Source organism: Eptatretus burgeri, chromosome 17, assembly GCF_056783735.1.
Source record: "Eptatretus burgeri isolate ZD-2024b chromosome 17, Ebu_testis_v1, whole genome shotgun sequence".
Taxonomy (NCBI): Eukaryota; Metazoa; Chordata; class Myxini; order Myxiniformes; family Myxinidae; genus Eptatretus; species Eptatretus burgeri.
In genome coordinates, this window is record NC_140977.1 from 43,415,048 (window position 1) to 43,429,173 (window position 14,126).

At 45.5% G+C, this 14,126-nt stretch overlaps 1 protein-coding gene across 3 annotated transcripts in view; it reads left to right on the forward strand.

The window, feature by feature from the left end:
- LOC147009917 (uncharacterized) overlaps nucleotides 1-11,447 on the forward strand; it is a 25,935-nt gene extending 14,488 nt beyond the window's left edge. The window contains exons 1-3 of one of the 3 annotated variants that reach the window (XM_085861233.1): nucleotides 8,976-9,856; nucleotides 9,954-10,130; nucleotides 10,228-11,447. In XM_085861233.1, the coding sequence (XP_085717359.1) occupies nucleotides 9,764-9,856; nucleotides 9,954-10,130; nucleotides 10,228-11,274 (1,317 nt within the window). In that variant the 5' untranslated portion in view covers nucleotides 8,976-9,763 and the 3' untranslated portion in view covers nucleotides 11,275-11,447. Of the gene's footprint in view, nucleotides 1-8,975; nucleotides 9,857-9,953; nucleotides 10,131-10,227 lie in introns of those variants that run through there. The other 2 variants (XM_085861231.1, XM_085861232.1) reach the window with 2 other exon arrangements.
- Nucleotides 11,448-14,126: the final 2,679 nt, after the last annotated feature.

The following is a 14,126-nucleotide window of genomic DNA, read 5'->3' on the forward strand; positions in this document are numbered from 1 at the left end:
ATATATATATATATATATATATATATATATATATATATATATATATATATATATATATATATATATATATATATATATATATATATATATATATATATATATATATATATATATATATATATATATATATATATATCCATATATATATATATATATATATATATATATATATCCATATATATATATATATATATATATATATATATATATATATATATATATATTGTTGCGGTTTTCGCGCCCGCCGGCGTGCTGACGGCCACGTAACTCGAATCGCGGCACGTCGCCCACCGGACGGACAATCCAGTCGTGACCCTCTCAGACTAACGCCGGGAACCAGTCACGGGTGGACCTTTCGGTCTCACCGCGATCGAGCCAATCAGCCCCCGCGTGGGATAGGGTTGCTCGCCAAATTCGACCTACCTAAGTACCCACGCGGAGGGGAGACCGGGCGATCGCACCTCGCCGCAGGTCGACTTCGGATACGGGCCACTTAAGCGACCCGTTTCGTACTATCAGAATAACCGAGCGGTGTTATCGTCGACCTCGACGGTTCGATTAATTATCGGGCGTATTCAGCCCACTACCAACCCTTTACGTGAAGCAAGATGGGGATTCAAAGAAAGAAATGACGAAGCGAAGCGGGAGAACAGTTCAACAATAAAGCACATTTATTCGCGACGAACGGAAAGCACACAAATACAATTCCACCAAATGCACACAAAAAAGAAAACACAATTCCATTTACACAAAAAGCAAACATAAAAGTGAAAACACAGTGCAGAGCTAATACCGACTACCGAGCACACGGCAACACTTATACAATTCTACTTCACAGACGGCGCCGACAACACATACCCAAAACCAAGGAAAAGAAATACCCTCAAGAATGAGGTAGGCCTGAGGCCGAGACCGGGTCGGGCCTACCCGTCTGGTGATGAGACGCGGAGCGGCGATGGCCCCGCAACCCGCGGGCCTCGTGGACAGTGCCTGGCAGGGGGTGGGAACGGGGCCCCCTTGGTCGCACTATCTCAGCGCGGGGGAAACAGGAGGGGGTTGCTGATGCTCGGGGTATAGAGGATCTTTATTATATGCGACGAGCGTCTCCACCTCGGCCAGGTCGCGCTGTCGGCCTCCCTCGGGTGCAGCTTCCTGCACGACGCGAGCACCCCCTCGTCTGGTGTCGCCGCCTTTCCACAGCTCCGTCCCCTCCGTTCCGACTCCAACGCACACGACGAGCAGCTCCACCGCCCGCGAAGTCTTGACCCTTTGCTTCCGACTCTCCTCTTCTTGACTCTCCGACCTCGTTCTGCTCCTTCTCTCGTTCCGACTCTGACTGACGAACACCGTCCTTTTATCCCCCCGTCACTTCGCCTTTGACCCCCTCCCTTTGACCTTTCACCTCGCTCCCCATTGGCCCGAGAAAAAGTGGGCGTGAAGGCTTGTTGATCCACAAATTTGCATATATCGATCGTTCTGGAGGCGGGGCCAAATCGCCCCTCGCTCACCGATTGGACGGCAAAAAGTGGGCGTGTGTCGTTTTTGATCCGTTTTTGAAGCAGAAAATCCGTGATTTTGTACACGCTGTTCGACGCGCGTTCTGCATGAGTCCAACACCGGTACCCACAGCGGGGCAAGAACGGTGGCGATGCTACGGTTGTGAGGTGTGCGTGAAGGTCGTGGCGGTTGTGGTGAAGCGGTGGTTGTGGTCGGTGGTTGATGTTGTGGTTGTGATCATGGCGGTTGGTCCAAAATAAAGATAGTAAAAGAAAAACGGCTATCCTGAAGAGTCGCAGCTCGCATAAATGACATGTATTCCCACTAGACAACGGGTTTGGGCCTAACTACACATGCACTTACCGAGATACCTCACCTAAGGGACCTGAATGGTGGTTTGCGAATCTGGTAACCACAACACTACCCCCTTCCCTTTTTACAGACTCGTCCCGAGTCGTCAAATTTTCGTGTGCCATCATGTGTAGTTTTCCCCTAGTACACTTTACCTACGGATCCCTGAGTGCGACATTCATGGTATTCGTGTCCCCAAAATAAATAACCTAAGGTCTGCGTAACTATCTAAACAAACTCACTCACACGGACGACTTAAATAAAATTGCCGGCGCTAAGACAAACATGCCGGGGGCGCACTCATATTTACAGTACATCTTAACCTTAACTTACAAATTTTACACTAAACCATGGCCCAGGATCATTGAACTCTGCAAAAGAAAGCAGTTAGCAGGGAGCCAGGCTGCCCGCATGCAGTCTCTGGCTCAAAACAATGCAGGTGACAGGGAACGTGGCTGGCTGCTCACACGCAGTCCAAGGCCTTCCCTTTTGAACTGAACTCAGTGAACCACAACGGTGCTTGGGCTGCACAACGCAGTCTCCGTGCCAGCTCAAGTGGCACACGCAATGAACACAACGAATGGATGCATGAACGGTTTGAACTGAATGCAGTGAACCACAACGGTGCATGGGCTGCACAAACGCAGTCTCCGTGCCAGCTCAAGTGGCACACGCAATGAGCACAACGAATGGATGCATGGACACAAACACGGTGCACGGGCCGCCACTGCAGGCCCGTGTTGTAGCTGCCAACAGGGCAGTTCTTGCAGCTTGCAAACTGTTGCTTTTACGATCCTGGCACACATGGAAATGAACAGGGGGGGGCAAAGCAAAAATTGAACGGGGCTGGTGAACGTGGGCAGTGGGCATGGCATGGCAAAGGCAGCAGGCAAACACAGCCCGCAGAAGAAGGCCGCTGCAGGCAAACACAGCCGGCAGATGAACTGGCCGGCACAGGCCTTGAAGAAAAACAGCCAGCAGATGAACTGGCCGGCACAGGCCTTGAAGAAAAACAGCCAGCAGATGAAGTTGGCCAGCCTTTGCCGTTCAATGGAGGTTGGTGGAGGGAGTGCGGTGGTGCTGGCCACTTGGAAGGCGGGCTCGGACCTACCTACCTGTCTCCCTCCCAACCTATCGCCTTTGCCTGTCACTGTACATACCCACTCCCTTAATTTGTCAACCCCCAATTTAGCCCCAACTTATTTTTTTGTTGTTTTTATTTTTACTTCCCCACTATAAATCGTCCCCTAACCCCCTTTATCGTCCTTGTTCGGCTAACCTATTCTGTCACCTAGCCTACTCCCAACCCCTACGTTCCCTTCCCGGAGGGGAATAAGGGAGAGCTAGCGTCCTGTGCCGAGGCCCACCGAAGCCTCAGAATGGCCTCCCCAGAGTTCGGCGATCTTAACACCAAGTGGGTCCAGCGGCCCACAACGACAGCGAGGGGATGGATGGTGCGGAGGGGTACATCTCCTAATCTACCCTAACCATTTAACAGTTAAACTACCCCGGGGCTTTCAACAAGCGCCTCTCGCTTAAACTATTGGTTCTAACAACCCAGATTCCCGTCGCCTGTGTTGGTGTCCTCACAATTTCGGGCCTCGCCCCCCAAATTTTCTCTCCGTGCCCTCACACGGTCTCCTGGCTGGGACACGTGGCTCCCTTTGGCAGGCACGACCCTCTGCCGAATCTCCCGCTATGGCACCCCCGGGCACTACACTGCCTCCGAGCCTACCAGCTCCCTAACACCGGGAGTGCCCCCCATGGCACCTCCCCTGAAACGCACACGTGGCAGGCCGGCCTCCCGGGCCCCTTTCCGAGGGTCACCCGTGCCCACAACACTGCCCACGCGGCTAATGGCGCCCCGGGCCCCCGCACCAAGCAGGCGCACCCGTGCCCACTACTCTATCCCGGCCCCCCATGGGCCCATGGCCTACCACGGCCGACTAGCCTGGTGCCCGGGGTACCCACTCAGCGATACTCACCTTTCGCAGCCACGCTCCCAAGCCCGTCAACAGGGCTCCTGCACCCCTCCAAATGGGTCTCGAGCCTACTTTCCCACCAACAACAAAACGACCTCCATATTTCAATTTGACTAACCCAGCTAACTCACTCTACACTGACCCCGGGGTCCCTTGGGCGGGAGTCACTCCTCCCCCCAATCACTCATCGCACCATGCATTCCCCATTCACTCCACTCACACAGACCCGCTGGCCTCACTCACTCAACAAGTACTCACCTCACAACTCACCAACTCTTCAACACACACACCGCTGAACTCTGCCATCCTTCTAACTACTTCCCCTAACTAACTCGTGCTCCCACGTCGTCCCTTAAACTACAGCACGTTCCTTTTAACCTACGTAGCTAAGCTACGTCCCCTCTACACATTCATAGTCTGTCACTGTCTCCAAATCATTCATTTTATTTCCCAACCTAAATCTGGCTACAATCCCTCTAACTAATCCATTCCACGGACTCCATGAGGACTTACCCCTGCCCCATGAAGTCGGTCTAACTAAGCTAACCCTTCCCCCTAACTAGTTTCCATCCTGTGCCCAGGGCAAGGGGGTCTTTCACCCCTTGCCCAGGAATCCTGTACACCCGAAAGTGAGGCTTGCTCCTTTTTTTTTCCCATGCGCAGCACCTGCGCGGCAACTCAGAGCTCGCGCACTTTGCACCCGGCCGTGACGTCATGCAGCTGCACGTGTTCCTCGTCCCTCCTTGGACGGGACCATCCGGTAGAGATACCCCTCCTGCCGAATTCCAACCCCACGTGCAGCCATGGCGTCACCGTGCGCATAAAAAAAAACACAAGCCACACGTCTCGAGGGGTTCCCCACGCGAACACATGTGCTTTGCCCGTTGGAGCTTTACACACACGATCGCGTGGAGAACCCGTCCGGTCCAAATCCATTTACCTGCCTAACTTTGTCCGTCCGCGGGATCGGCAAATCCACCGCGTGCGTTTCCGGACCGGGACTTCACTCTCGCAAGCGAGCACGTGGTGGTCTCGTGCGTTGCACAGCACGAACCGCGTGCTCACTGCTGGGTGAACCCGGCACGGTCCTCGAAACAACTACAGCCGCTACCCGGCTTTCGTTTCTCCCATGTCGCCGTCTCCGTCTCCATTCCACACACGCATACCTGCGTGTTACGACGCACACAGTCCACACCATTAAACTCACACCGGGAGACGCGGCTGCGTGCTCCCGCATGCCAACCGCCATCTCCCTCACATACCGCTCTCTCACACACACGGTCTCCCTTGCACACAGCGACCTTGCACACGGCCGTTCACTCACGCGTGCCTCACTACTCTCACACCGTGCCTCATCCACACACGCGGGGGCACTCACCCGCGGTACCTCACTCACACTCCGTGCCTCATCCACACACGGCGTGCTGGGAAGCACGCACTCTGGCACCATCGCCACCACACCACTCAGACGTGGTGCCTCACTCATACTGGCCGTTTCACTCACACACACGGCCTCACTCACACACGGTGCCCCATCCACACCCGGCGTGCTGGGAAGCACGCACTCTGGCACCATCGCCACCACACCACTCACACACGGGGTCACTTCCACACACGGTGCCGCACTCACACCTTGCACCACACACACAGGGACAACCACACTGGGGATTTGTGTCCCCACAAGGGTCTCCGGGGCCTCTACACCCCCCAAGCTCTCCGTGCACCCGTCCACAGCACTCGTCCCCTCAACCTCGCAAAGCACGACCGAACTCACCTGGTCGTGACTCGCCTCAAGGGGGCATACTCCCTCCCCTCGTTCCTGGAGGAGGCCATCCAGGTGCTCGCACCGGGTCCCAACACGCTCCGCGAGCTCAACCCCATTGTCCTCCACGACCTCCGTGTGTGCGTGCGCGTCACTTACCCCGTCTTCATCGTGTAGTCTTCCCTCTATCGTTCCCATCTCCCGTGTCTCTGCCAACTCTTCACCCTTTACCTCCCTTGTCTCAACTATTATTTCTGTTGTCGTCACCTCGTGTCTCGTCTCACACGTTTTGGTCTCCCCATTTAATTTTTCCCTTTCGGCCATCGTCACGACCCTCGCCCAACACGTTCCACGAATTATTTTTTCACCCGCCTCCACCGCGGGCCTGTCAGCCGTTGCACCCCCACCCAGCTCGTTTGCTCCCACACGTGAAGTCGCCATTCCCAGCTCCCTGGTCACGGCCTTCATGCCCGCCTGCAGGCATCGGCCCATGTTCTGCGTCTCACCCCGCAGCTCTTTCATTTCTTCCCTCATTTGCTGTGTATTCGCATCCATCGTCGTTTTCACTTCATTTGTATTTGTATCCATCGTCGTTTTCACTTCATTTGTATTTGTATCCATCTTTTCGTTCATTTGTTCGTTCATGCCTTTCATTTCGTTTTTCATATTCGCCTCCATCTTTTCGATCATTTGTTTGTTCATGCCTTTCATTTCGTTTTTCATTTCATTTGTCATTGCCGCATTCATTTGTGCCAGCATGGTGAATAGCTGGGCCATGTCGGATGCACTCAAGTGAGCCGTTTCGGCAGGGGTTGGGGAAGGGTCTTGGTGGAGCGGGGGGAGGTGTCATACACCGCGGCCGCTGCCGCACCCACCTCGGGTCCTGGGTTCAGTTGGGCGAGTCCGTGTTCCTGCACAATCAACATTTCCTGCTCGGGGATTCCATCCTGGACCATGGATCCTACACATTCTACATCCATTTCTAATACCCCCGGCTCCCGCTCGCCTTGAGACGCCATCTTGCTTCTCGTGAAGGGTTAATTTGCTCGCTCGTAATTTGGAGGGAATCGGGGTCGCTTCTCTCACCCCTGGACCGATTCCCGTGAATTTCGCTGGAGACAGGAGAGCCTGTTGTCCCGCTCTCCAATACCAGTGCCGCGAGGAGGGCGATGAATTTGTATCCCACTCCTGACACCAGTGTTGCGGTTTTCGCGCCCGCCGGCGTGCTGACGGCCACGTAACTCGAATCGCGGCACGTCGCCCACCGGACGGACAATCCAGTCGTGACCCTCTCGGACTAACGCCGGGAACCAGTCACGGGTGGACCTTTCGGTCTCACCGCGATCGAGCCAATCAGCCCCCGCGTGGGATAGGGTTGCTCGCCAAATTCGAACTACCTAAGTACCCACGCGGAGGGTAGACCGGGCGATCGCACCTCGCCGCAGGTCGACTTCGGATACGGGCCACTTAAGCGACCCGTTCCGTACTATCAGAATAACCGAGCGGTGTTATCGTCGACCTCGACGGTTCGATTAATTATCGGGCGTATTCAGCCCACTACCAACCCTTTACGTGAAGCAAGATGGGGATTCAAAGAAAGAAATGACGAAGCGAAGCGGGAGAACAGTTCAACAATAAAGCACATTTATTCGCGACGAACGGAAAGCACACAAATACAATTCCACCAAATGCACACAAAAAAGAAAACACAATTCCATTTACACAAAAAGCAAACATAAAAGTGAAAACACAGTGCAGAGCTAATACCGACTACCGAGCACACGGCAACACTTATACAATTCTACTTCACAGACGGCGCCGACAACACATACCCAAAACCAAGGAAAAGAAATACCCTCAAGAATGAGGTAGGCCTGAGGCCGAGACCGGGTCGGGCCTACCCGTCTGGTGATGAGACGCGGAGCGGCGATGGCCCCGCAACCCGCGGGCCTCGTGGACAGTGCCTGGCAGGGGGTGGGAACGGGGCCCCCTTGGTCGCACTATCTCAGCGCGGGGGGAAACAGGAGGGGGTTGCTGATGCTCGGGGTATAGAGGATCTTTATTATATGCGACGAGCGTCTCCACCTCGGCCAGGTCGCGCTGTCGGCCTCCCTCGGGTGCAGCTTCCTGCACGACGCGAGCACCCCCTCGTCTGGTGTCGCCGCCTTTCCACAGCTCCGTCCCCTCCGTTCCGACTCCAACGCACACGACGAGCAGCTCCACCGCCCGCGAAGTCTTGACCCTTTGCTTCCGACTCTCCTCTTCTTGACTCTCCGACCTCGTTCTGCTCCTTCTCTCGTTCCGACTCTGACTGACGAACACCGTCCTTTTATCCCCCCGTCACTTCGCCTTTGACCCCCTCCCTTTGACCTTTCACCTCGCTCCCCATTGGCCCAAGAAAAAGTGGGCGTGAAGGCTTTTTGATCCACAAATTTGCATATATCGATCGTTCTGGAGGCGGGGCCAAATCGCCCCTCGCTCACCGATTGGACGGCAAAAAGTGGGCGTGTGTCGTTTTTGATCCGTTTTTGAAGCAGAAAATCCGTGATTTTGTACACGCTGTTCGACGCGCGTTCTGCATGAGTCCAACACCGGTACCCACAGCGGGGCAAGAACGGTGGCGATGCTACGGTTGTGAGGTGTGCGTGAAGGTCGTGGCGGTTGTGGTGAAGCGGTGGTTGTGGTCGGTGGTTGATGTTGTGGTTGTGATCATGGCGGTTGGTCCAAAATAAAGATAGTAAAAGAAAAACGGCTATCCTGAAGAGTCGCAGCTCGCATAAATGACATGTATTCCCACTAGACAACGGGTTTGGGCCTAACTACACATGCACTTACCGAGATACCTCACCTAAGGGACCTGAATGGTGGTTTGCGAATCTGGTAACCACAACAATATATATATATATCGATATATGGATATATATATATATATATATATATATATATATATATATATATATATATCGATATATGGATATATATATATATATATATATATGGATATGGATATATATATATATATATATATATATATATATATATATATATATATATATATATATATATATATATATATATATATATATATATATATATATATATATATATATATATATATATATGGATATATGGATATATATATATATATATATATATATATATATATATATATATATATATATATATATATGGATATATATATATATATATATATATATATATATATATATATATATATATATATATATATATATATATATATATATATATATGGATATATATATATATATATATATATATATATATATATATATATATATATATATATATATATATATATATATATATGGATATATATATATATGGATATATATATAAGTAGGGTAAGAATACTGATTCTGGCTCACTTTTCCCCATGTAAATGAATGGGGGATTTTCAGCGATTCATAATTTTTTTCCCTAAAAATAAATCCCCTTTTTATCCCAAGGTATATTTATTTGTCTCCCCTTTTAACCTGGAGGTTGAACCTCATTGAATTGAACACCTGGGGGTTGAACAGCTCACTCATTGAACCTATAAAGATTTGTTCATTCTCAAATTCCTTCAATAGTTTAATTTTCTTTGCACAATAATCCCCATCTAAAATATTGACAAACAAAACATTTGAATCTTTATATTTTTTAAGATACCCCATTTGTGCCATTACGAAATGATAAACTTCTCTTAATGCTCTTGTTTGACCACCTCCTGAGCCACAGGTTATTTTTTGTTAAGCCCCGCCCACTTTTCTTTAAGCCCCGCCCACTTTTGTTAAGCCCCGCCCACTTTCCACAAGGTATTCAATAAGCCCCGCCCACTTTTCCTAAGCCCCGCCCACTTTTGCTAAGCTCCGCCCACTTTTCACAAGGTATTTTTTCTAAGCCACGCCCACTTTTCCTAAGCTCCGCCTACTTTTGCTAAGCCCCGCCCACTCTTACATCATTTCCAGTTCATCTCTGACTCACAAAGAAATCACTAGAAAATTACAGGATGTTATGCTTTTGAAAAATTTCCCAATGAAGGCTTGCCCAGGCTTGCCCAGGGAATTTCCAAAGGAAACCACACCCACCAGTCTTTCTCTATAAAAGCTTCAAACCCAGGCTCCATTTTAAACATTTGTTCTTGCTGGCAATGGTGTTCTGTGTGCTTGTCTCGAACTGTCTGTCTTCTATGGAACTAAACCTTCAAGTTGATGAACTGGATTCAAACCTCTTATCTATTGAGGTAAGATATTTTATTTTCCTATTTTCAAACTTTGATTGAAGCATACTCATTTAATAATTAAATAACTTAATTAATACATTATTATTTTCTCTCACAGGAAATTGTGTCTGAAATACGAAATGAAAATACTGCTTTTGCTACAACTTGGGAGGAAATTGTTGGCTTGGTTGAAGACCTTGAGTGGGATGACTTTGGTGTTCCTTGGAACTCTCTGTCTTCTATGGAACTAAACCTTCAAGTTGATGAACTGGATTTAAACCTCTTATCTATTGAGGTAAGATTTTTTATTTTCCTATTTTCAAACTTTGATTGAAGCATACTCATTTAATAATTAAATAACTTAATTAATACATTATTATTTTCTCTCACAGGAAATTGTGTCTGAAATACGAAATGAAAATACTGCTTTTGCTACAACTTGGGGCGAAATTGTTGGCTTGGTTGAAGACCTTATGAGCGACCAAGACCCACAGAACGAGTTCGTCCTTGATGACCCAACCAAAGAGTTATACCTTGGAGACCAACAAAATCCTGAAAAAGAGTTTTACAGCAATAGTACTCATTGTGAGTTATCAAGACAATACCCACTGAATAAGTTATACCTTGATGAGCCAGAATACAAGTTTTACCTTGGAGACTCACAAATTTTGAAAAAATCAGTAAATGAGTTCTGCCTTGATGGTTTAAATAACTACCTTGGAGACTCAGGAAAAGGGTTCTGCCAAGATGGTTCTAAATATGGGGCCTACCTTGGAGACTCACAAATTTTGAAAAAATCAGTAAATGAGTTCTGCCTTGATGGTTTAAATAACTACCTTGGAGACTCAGGAAAAGGGTTCTGCCAAGATGGTTCTAAATATGGGGCCTACCTTGGAGACTCACAAATTTTGAAAAAATCAGTAAATGAGTTCTGCCTTGATGGTTTAAATAACTACCTTGGAGACTCAGGAAAAGGGTTCTGCCAAGATGGTTCTAAATATGGGGCCTACCTTGGAGACTCACAAATTTTGAAAATATCAGTAAATGAGTTCTGCCTTGATGGTTTAAATAACTACCTTGGAGACTCAGGAAAAGGGTTCTGCCAAGATGGTTCTAAATATGGGTCCTACCTTGGAGACTCACAAATTTTGAAAAAATTAGTAAATGAGTTATCCTTAAGAGACTTTGTAAGTTGGTTTTACTTTGAATACTTGAAATGTGGGTTCTGGATTGATAACTCACAATGTGATACATATCTTGGAAACTCAACGGGAATGTGGTTATACCTTGAAGACTTGGAAAGTTGGGTTTATGTTGGACACTTGAAACTTTTTTGGGGGCTTTTATTTATTTATTTATTTATTTATTTATTATTATTATTATTTTATTTATTTATATTTTGGAGACTTTTGGAGTTGCTATCACTCTTTGGGATCTAAACCTATCGATGTAGTTCTTTGTCGGATGGTGCTTGATGGGAGCAAGATCAAGAAAGTTCTAGGAAGAAAGTGCAGGCTTACTCCCCCTTTCTACGTCATCAAACCTGAAAGCCTTAAAAGACAGAATTGGAAGAAGAAAAAAAAAAAAACGTAAAAATATATATATATATATAGGTGGAAATCTCATTTTGAAAAAGACATTGTGTTGGGCGAGGATTGAGTTGGGGTTGAGATTTTGAATGTGAGGGTTGGGGTTGAGATTTTGAATGTGAGGGTTGGGACACACACATACACATCAACAAACAAAAGTTAAGCCTTGACTATTCAGTTGAGGATTCTGTGTTTGGGGTTCACAGATGTAAGAACGTCCACCCCTTGACACACATTATATACTGTTATACACCTCGGACTTGGCCCTCGAGTGTCCACAACGGTGTATAGTAGGAGGGAGTGAAGCGCCAACCTATTGCTCCCATTGCACACACACACACACACACAAACAAAAGTTAAACCTTGACTATTCAGTTGAGGATTCTGTGTTTGGGGTTCACAGATCTAAGAACGTCCCCCTTGACACACATTATATACTGTTATACACCTCGGACTTGGCCCTCGAGTGTCCACAACGGTGTATAGTAGGAGGGAGTGAAGCGCCAACCTATTGCTCCCATTGCACACACACACACAAACAAAAGTTAAGCCTTGACTATTCAGTTGAGGATTCTGTGTTTGGGGTTCACAGATCTAAGAACGTCCCCCTTGACACACATTATATACTGTAATACACCTCGGACTTGTCCCTCTAGTGTCCACAAAGGTGTATTATCTGCTTAGTTTTGTCTTTTGTAATTCCTGTGAATAAAATGAACCTAAAATCTCTTCCCCTTCCAAATCATATATTTTATAAGTCCAAGGAACTGTATCTATTACATCAACAATTTAAAAAAGTTCTTTCGTCCATCGTTCAGTAAAACCCTTTTCAAAAAGAAATATTCTAATTGAACACCTAGTCAATGAACAGCTAAAAATCAAGTCAATGAAAAGAAAGAAAGAATCACAATTGAACATCCACTCAATGAACTGTTAATATTCTAATTGAACACCTACTCAATGAACTGTTAATATTCTAATTGAACACCTACTCAATGAACTGTTAATATTCTAATTGAACACCTACTCAATGAACTGTTAATATTCTAATCAATGAAAAGAAAGAAAGAATCCTAATTGAACACCTACTCAATGAACTGTTAATATTCTAATTGAACACCTACCCATCAAGTCAATGAAAAAGAAAGAAAAGAATCAAGATGAACACCTAGTTAATGAACAGAAAGAAAGAATCCATATGAACACCTACCCAATGAAAAAGAAATAATCTAATCAATAAACTGTTAATATTCCAATTGAACACCGAGTTAATGAACTGTTAATATATTCTAATTAAACACCTAGTTAATGTACAGAAAGAATCCATATGAACACCTACTCAATGAAAAAGAAATATTCTAATCAATGTACAGAAAGAAAGAATCCTAATTGAACATCTACTCATCTAATCAATGAAAAGAAAGAAAGAATCACAATTGAACATCTACTCAATAAACTGTTAATATATTCTAATTGAACACCTAATCAATAAACTGTTAATATATTCCAATTGAACACCTAGTTAATGTACAGAAAGAAAGAATCCATATGAACACCTACTCAATGAACAGCTAAAAATCAAGTCAATGAAAAAGAAAGAAAAGAATCAAGATGAACACCTAGTTAATGAACAGAAAGAAAGAATCCATATGAACACCTAGTTAATGTACAGAAAGAAAGAATCCATATGAACACCAAGTCAATGAAAAGAAAGAAAGAATCCTAATTGAACACCTAATCAATAAACTGTTAATATATTCCAATTGAACACCTACTCAATGAACAGAAAGAAAAGAATCAAGATGAACACATACTAATCAAGTCAATGAAAAGAAAAAAAGAATCAAGATGAACACCTACTAATCAAGTCAATGAAAAGAAAAAAAGAATCAAGATGAACACCTACTAATCAAGTCAATGAAAAGAAAAAAAAAGAATCAAGATGAACACCTACTAATCAAGTCAATGAAAAAGAAAGAAAAGAATCAAGATGAACACCTAGTTAATGAACAGCTAAAAATCAAGATGAACACCTAGTTAATGAACAGAAAGAAAGAATCCATATGAACACCTAGTTAATGTACAGAAAGAAAAGAATCAAGATGAACACCTAGTTAATGTACAGAAAGAAAGAATCAAGATGAACACCTAGTTAATGAACAGCTAAAAATCAAGTCAATGAAAAAAGAAAGAAAAGAATCAAGATGAACACCTACTAATCAAGTCAATGAAAAAGAAAGAAAAGAATCAAGATGAACACCTAGTTAATGAACAGCTAAAAATCAAGATGAACACCTAGTTAATGAACAGAAAGAAAGAATCCATATGAACACCTAGTTAATGTACAGAAAGAAAAGAATCAAGATGAACACCTAGTTAATGTACAGAAAGAAAGAATCAAGATGAACACCTAGTTAATGAACAGCTAAAAATCAAGTCAATGAAAAAAGAAAGAAAAGAATCAAGATGAACACCTACTAATCAAGTCAATGAAAAAGAAAGAAACGAATCAAGATGAACACCTAGTTAATGAACAGAAGGAAAGAATCCATATGAACACCTACTCAATGAAAAAGAAAGAAAGAATCCATATGAACACCTAGTTAATGAACTGTTAATATTCTAATTGAACACCTACTCAATGAAAAGAAAGAAAGAATCCTAATTGAACATCTACTCATCTAATCAATGAAAAGAAAGAA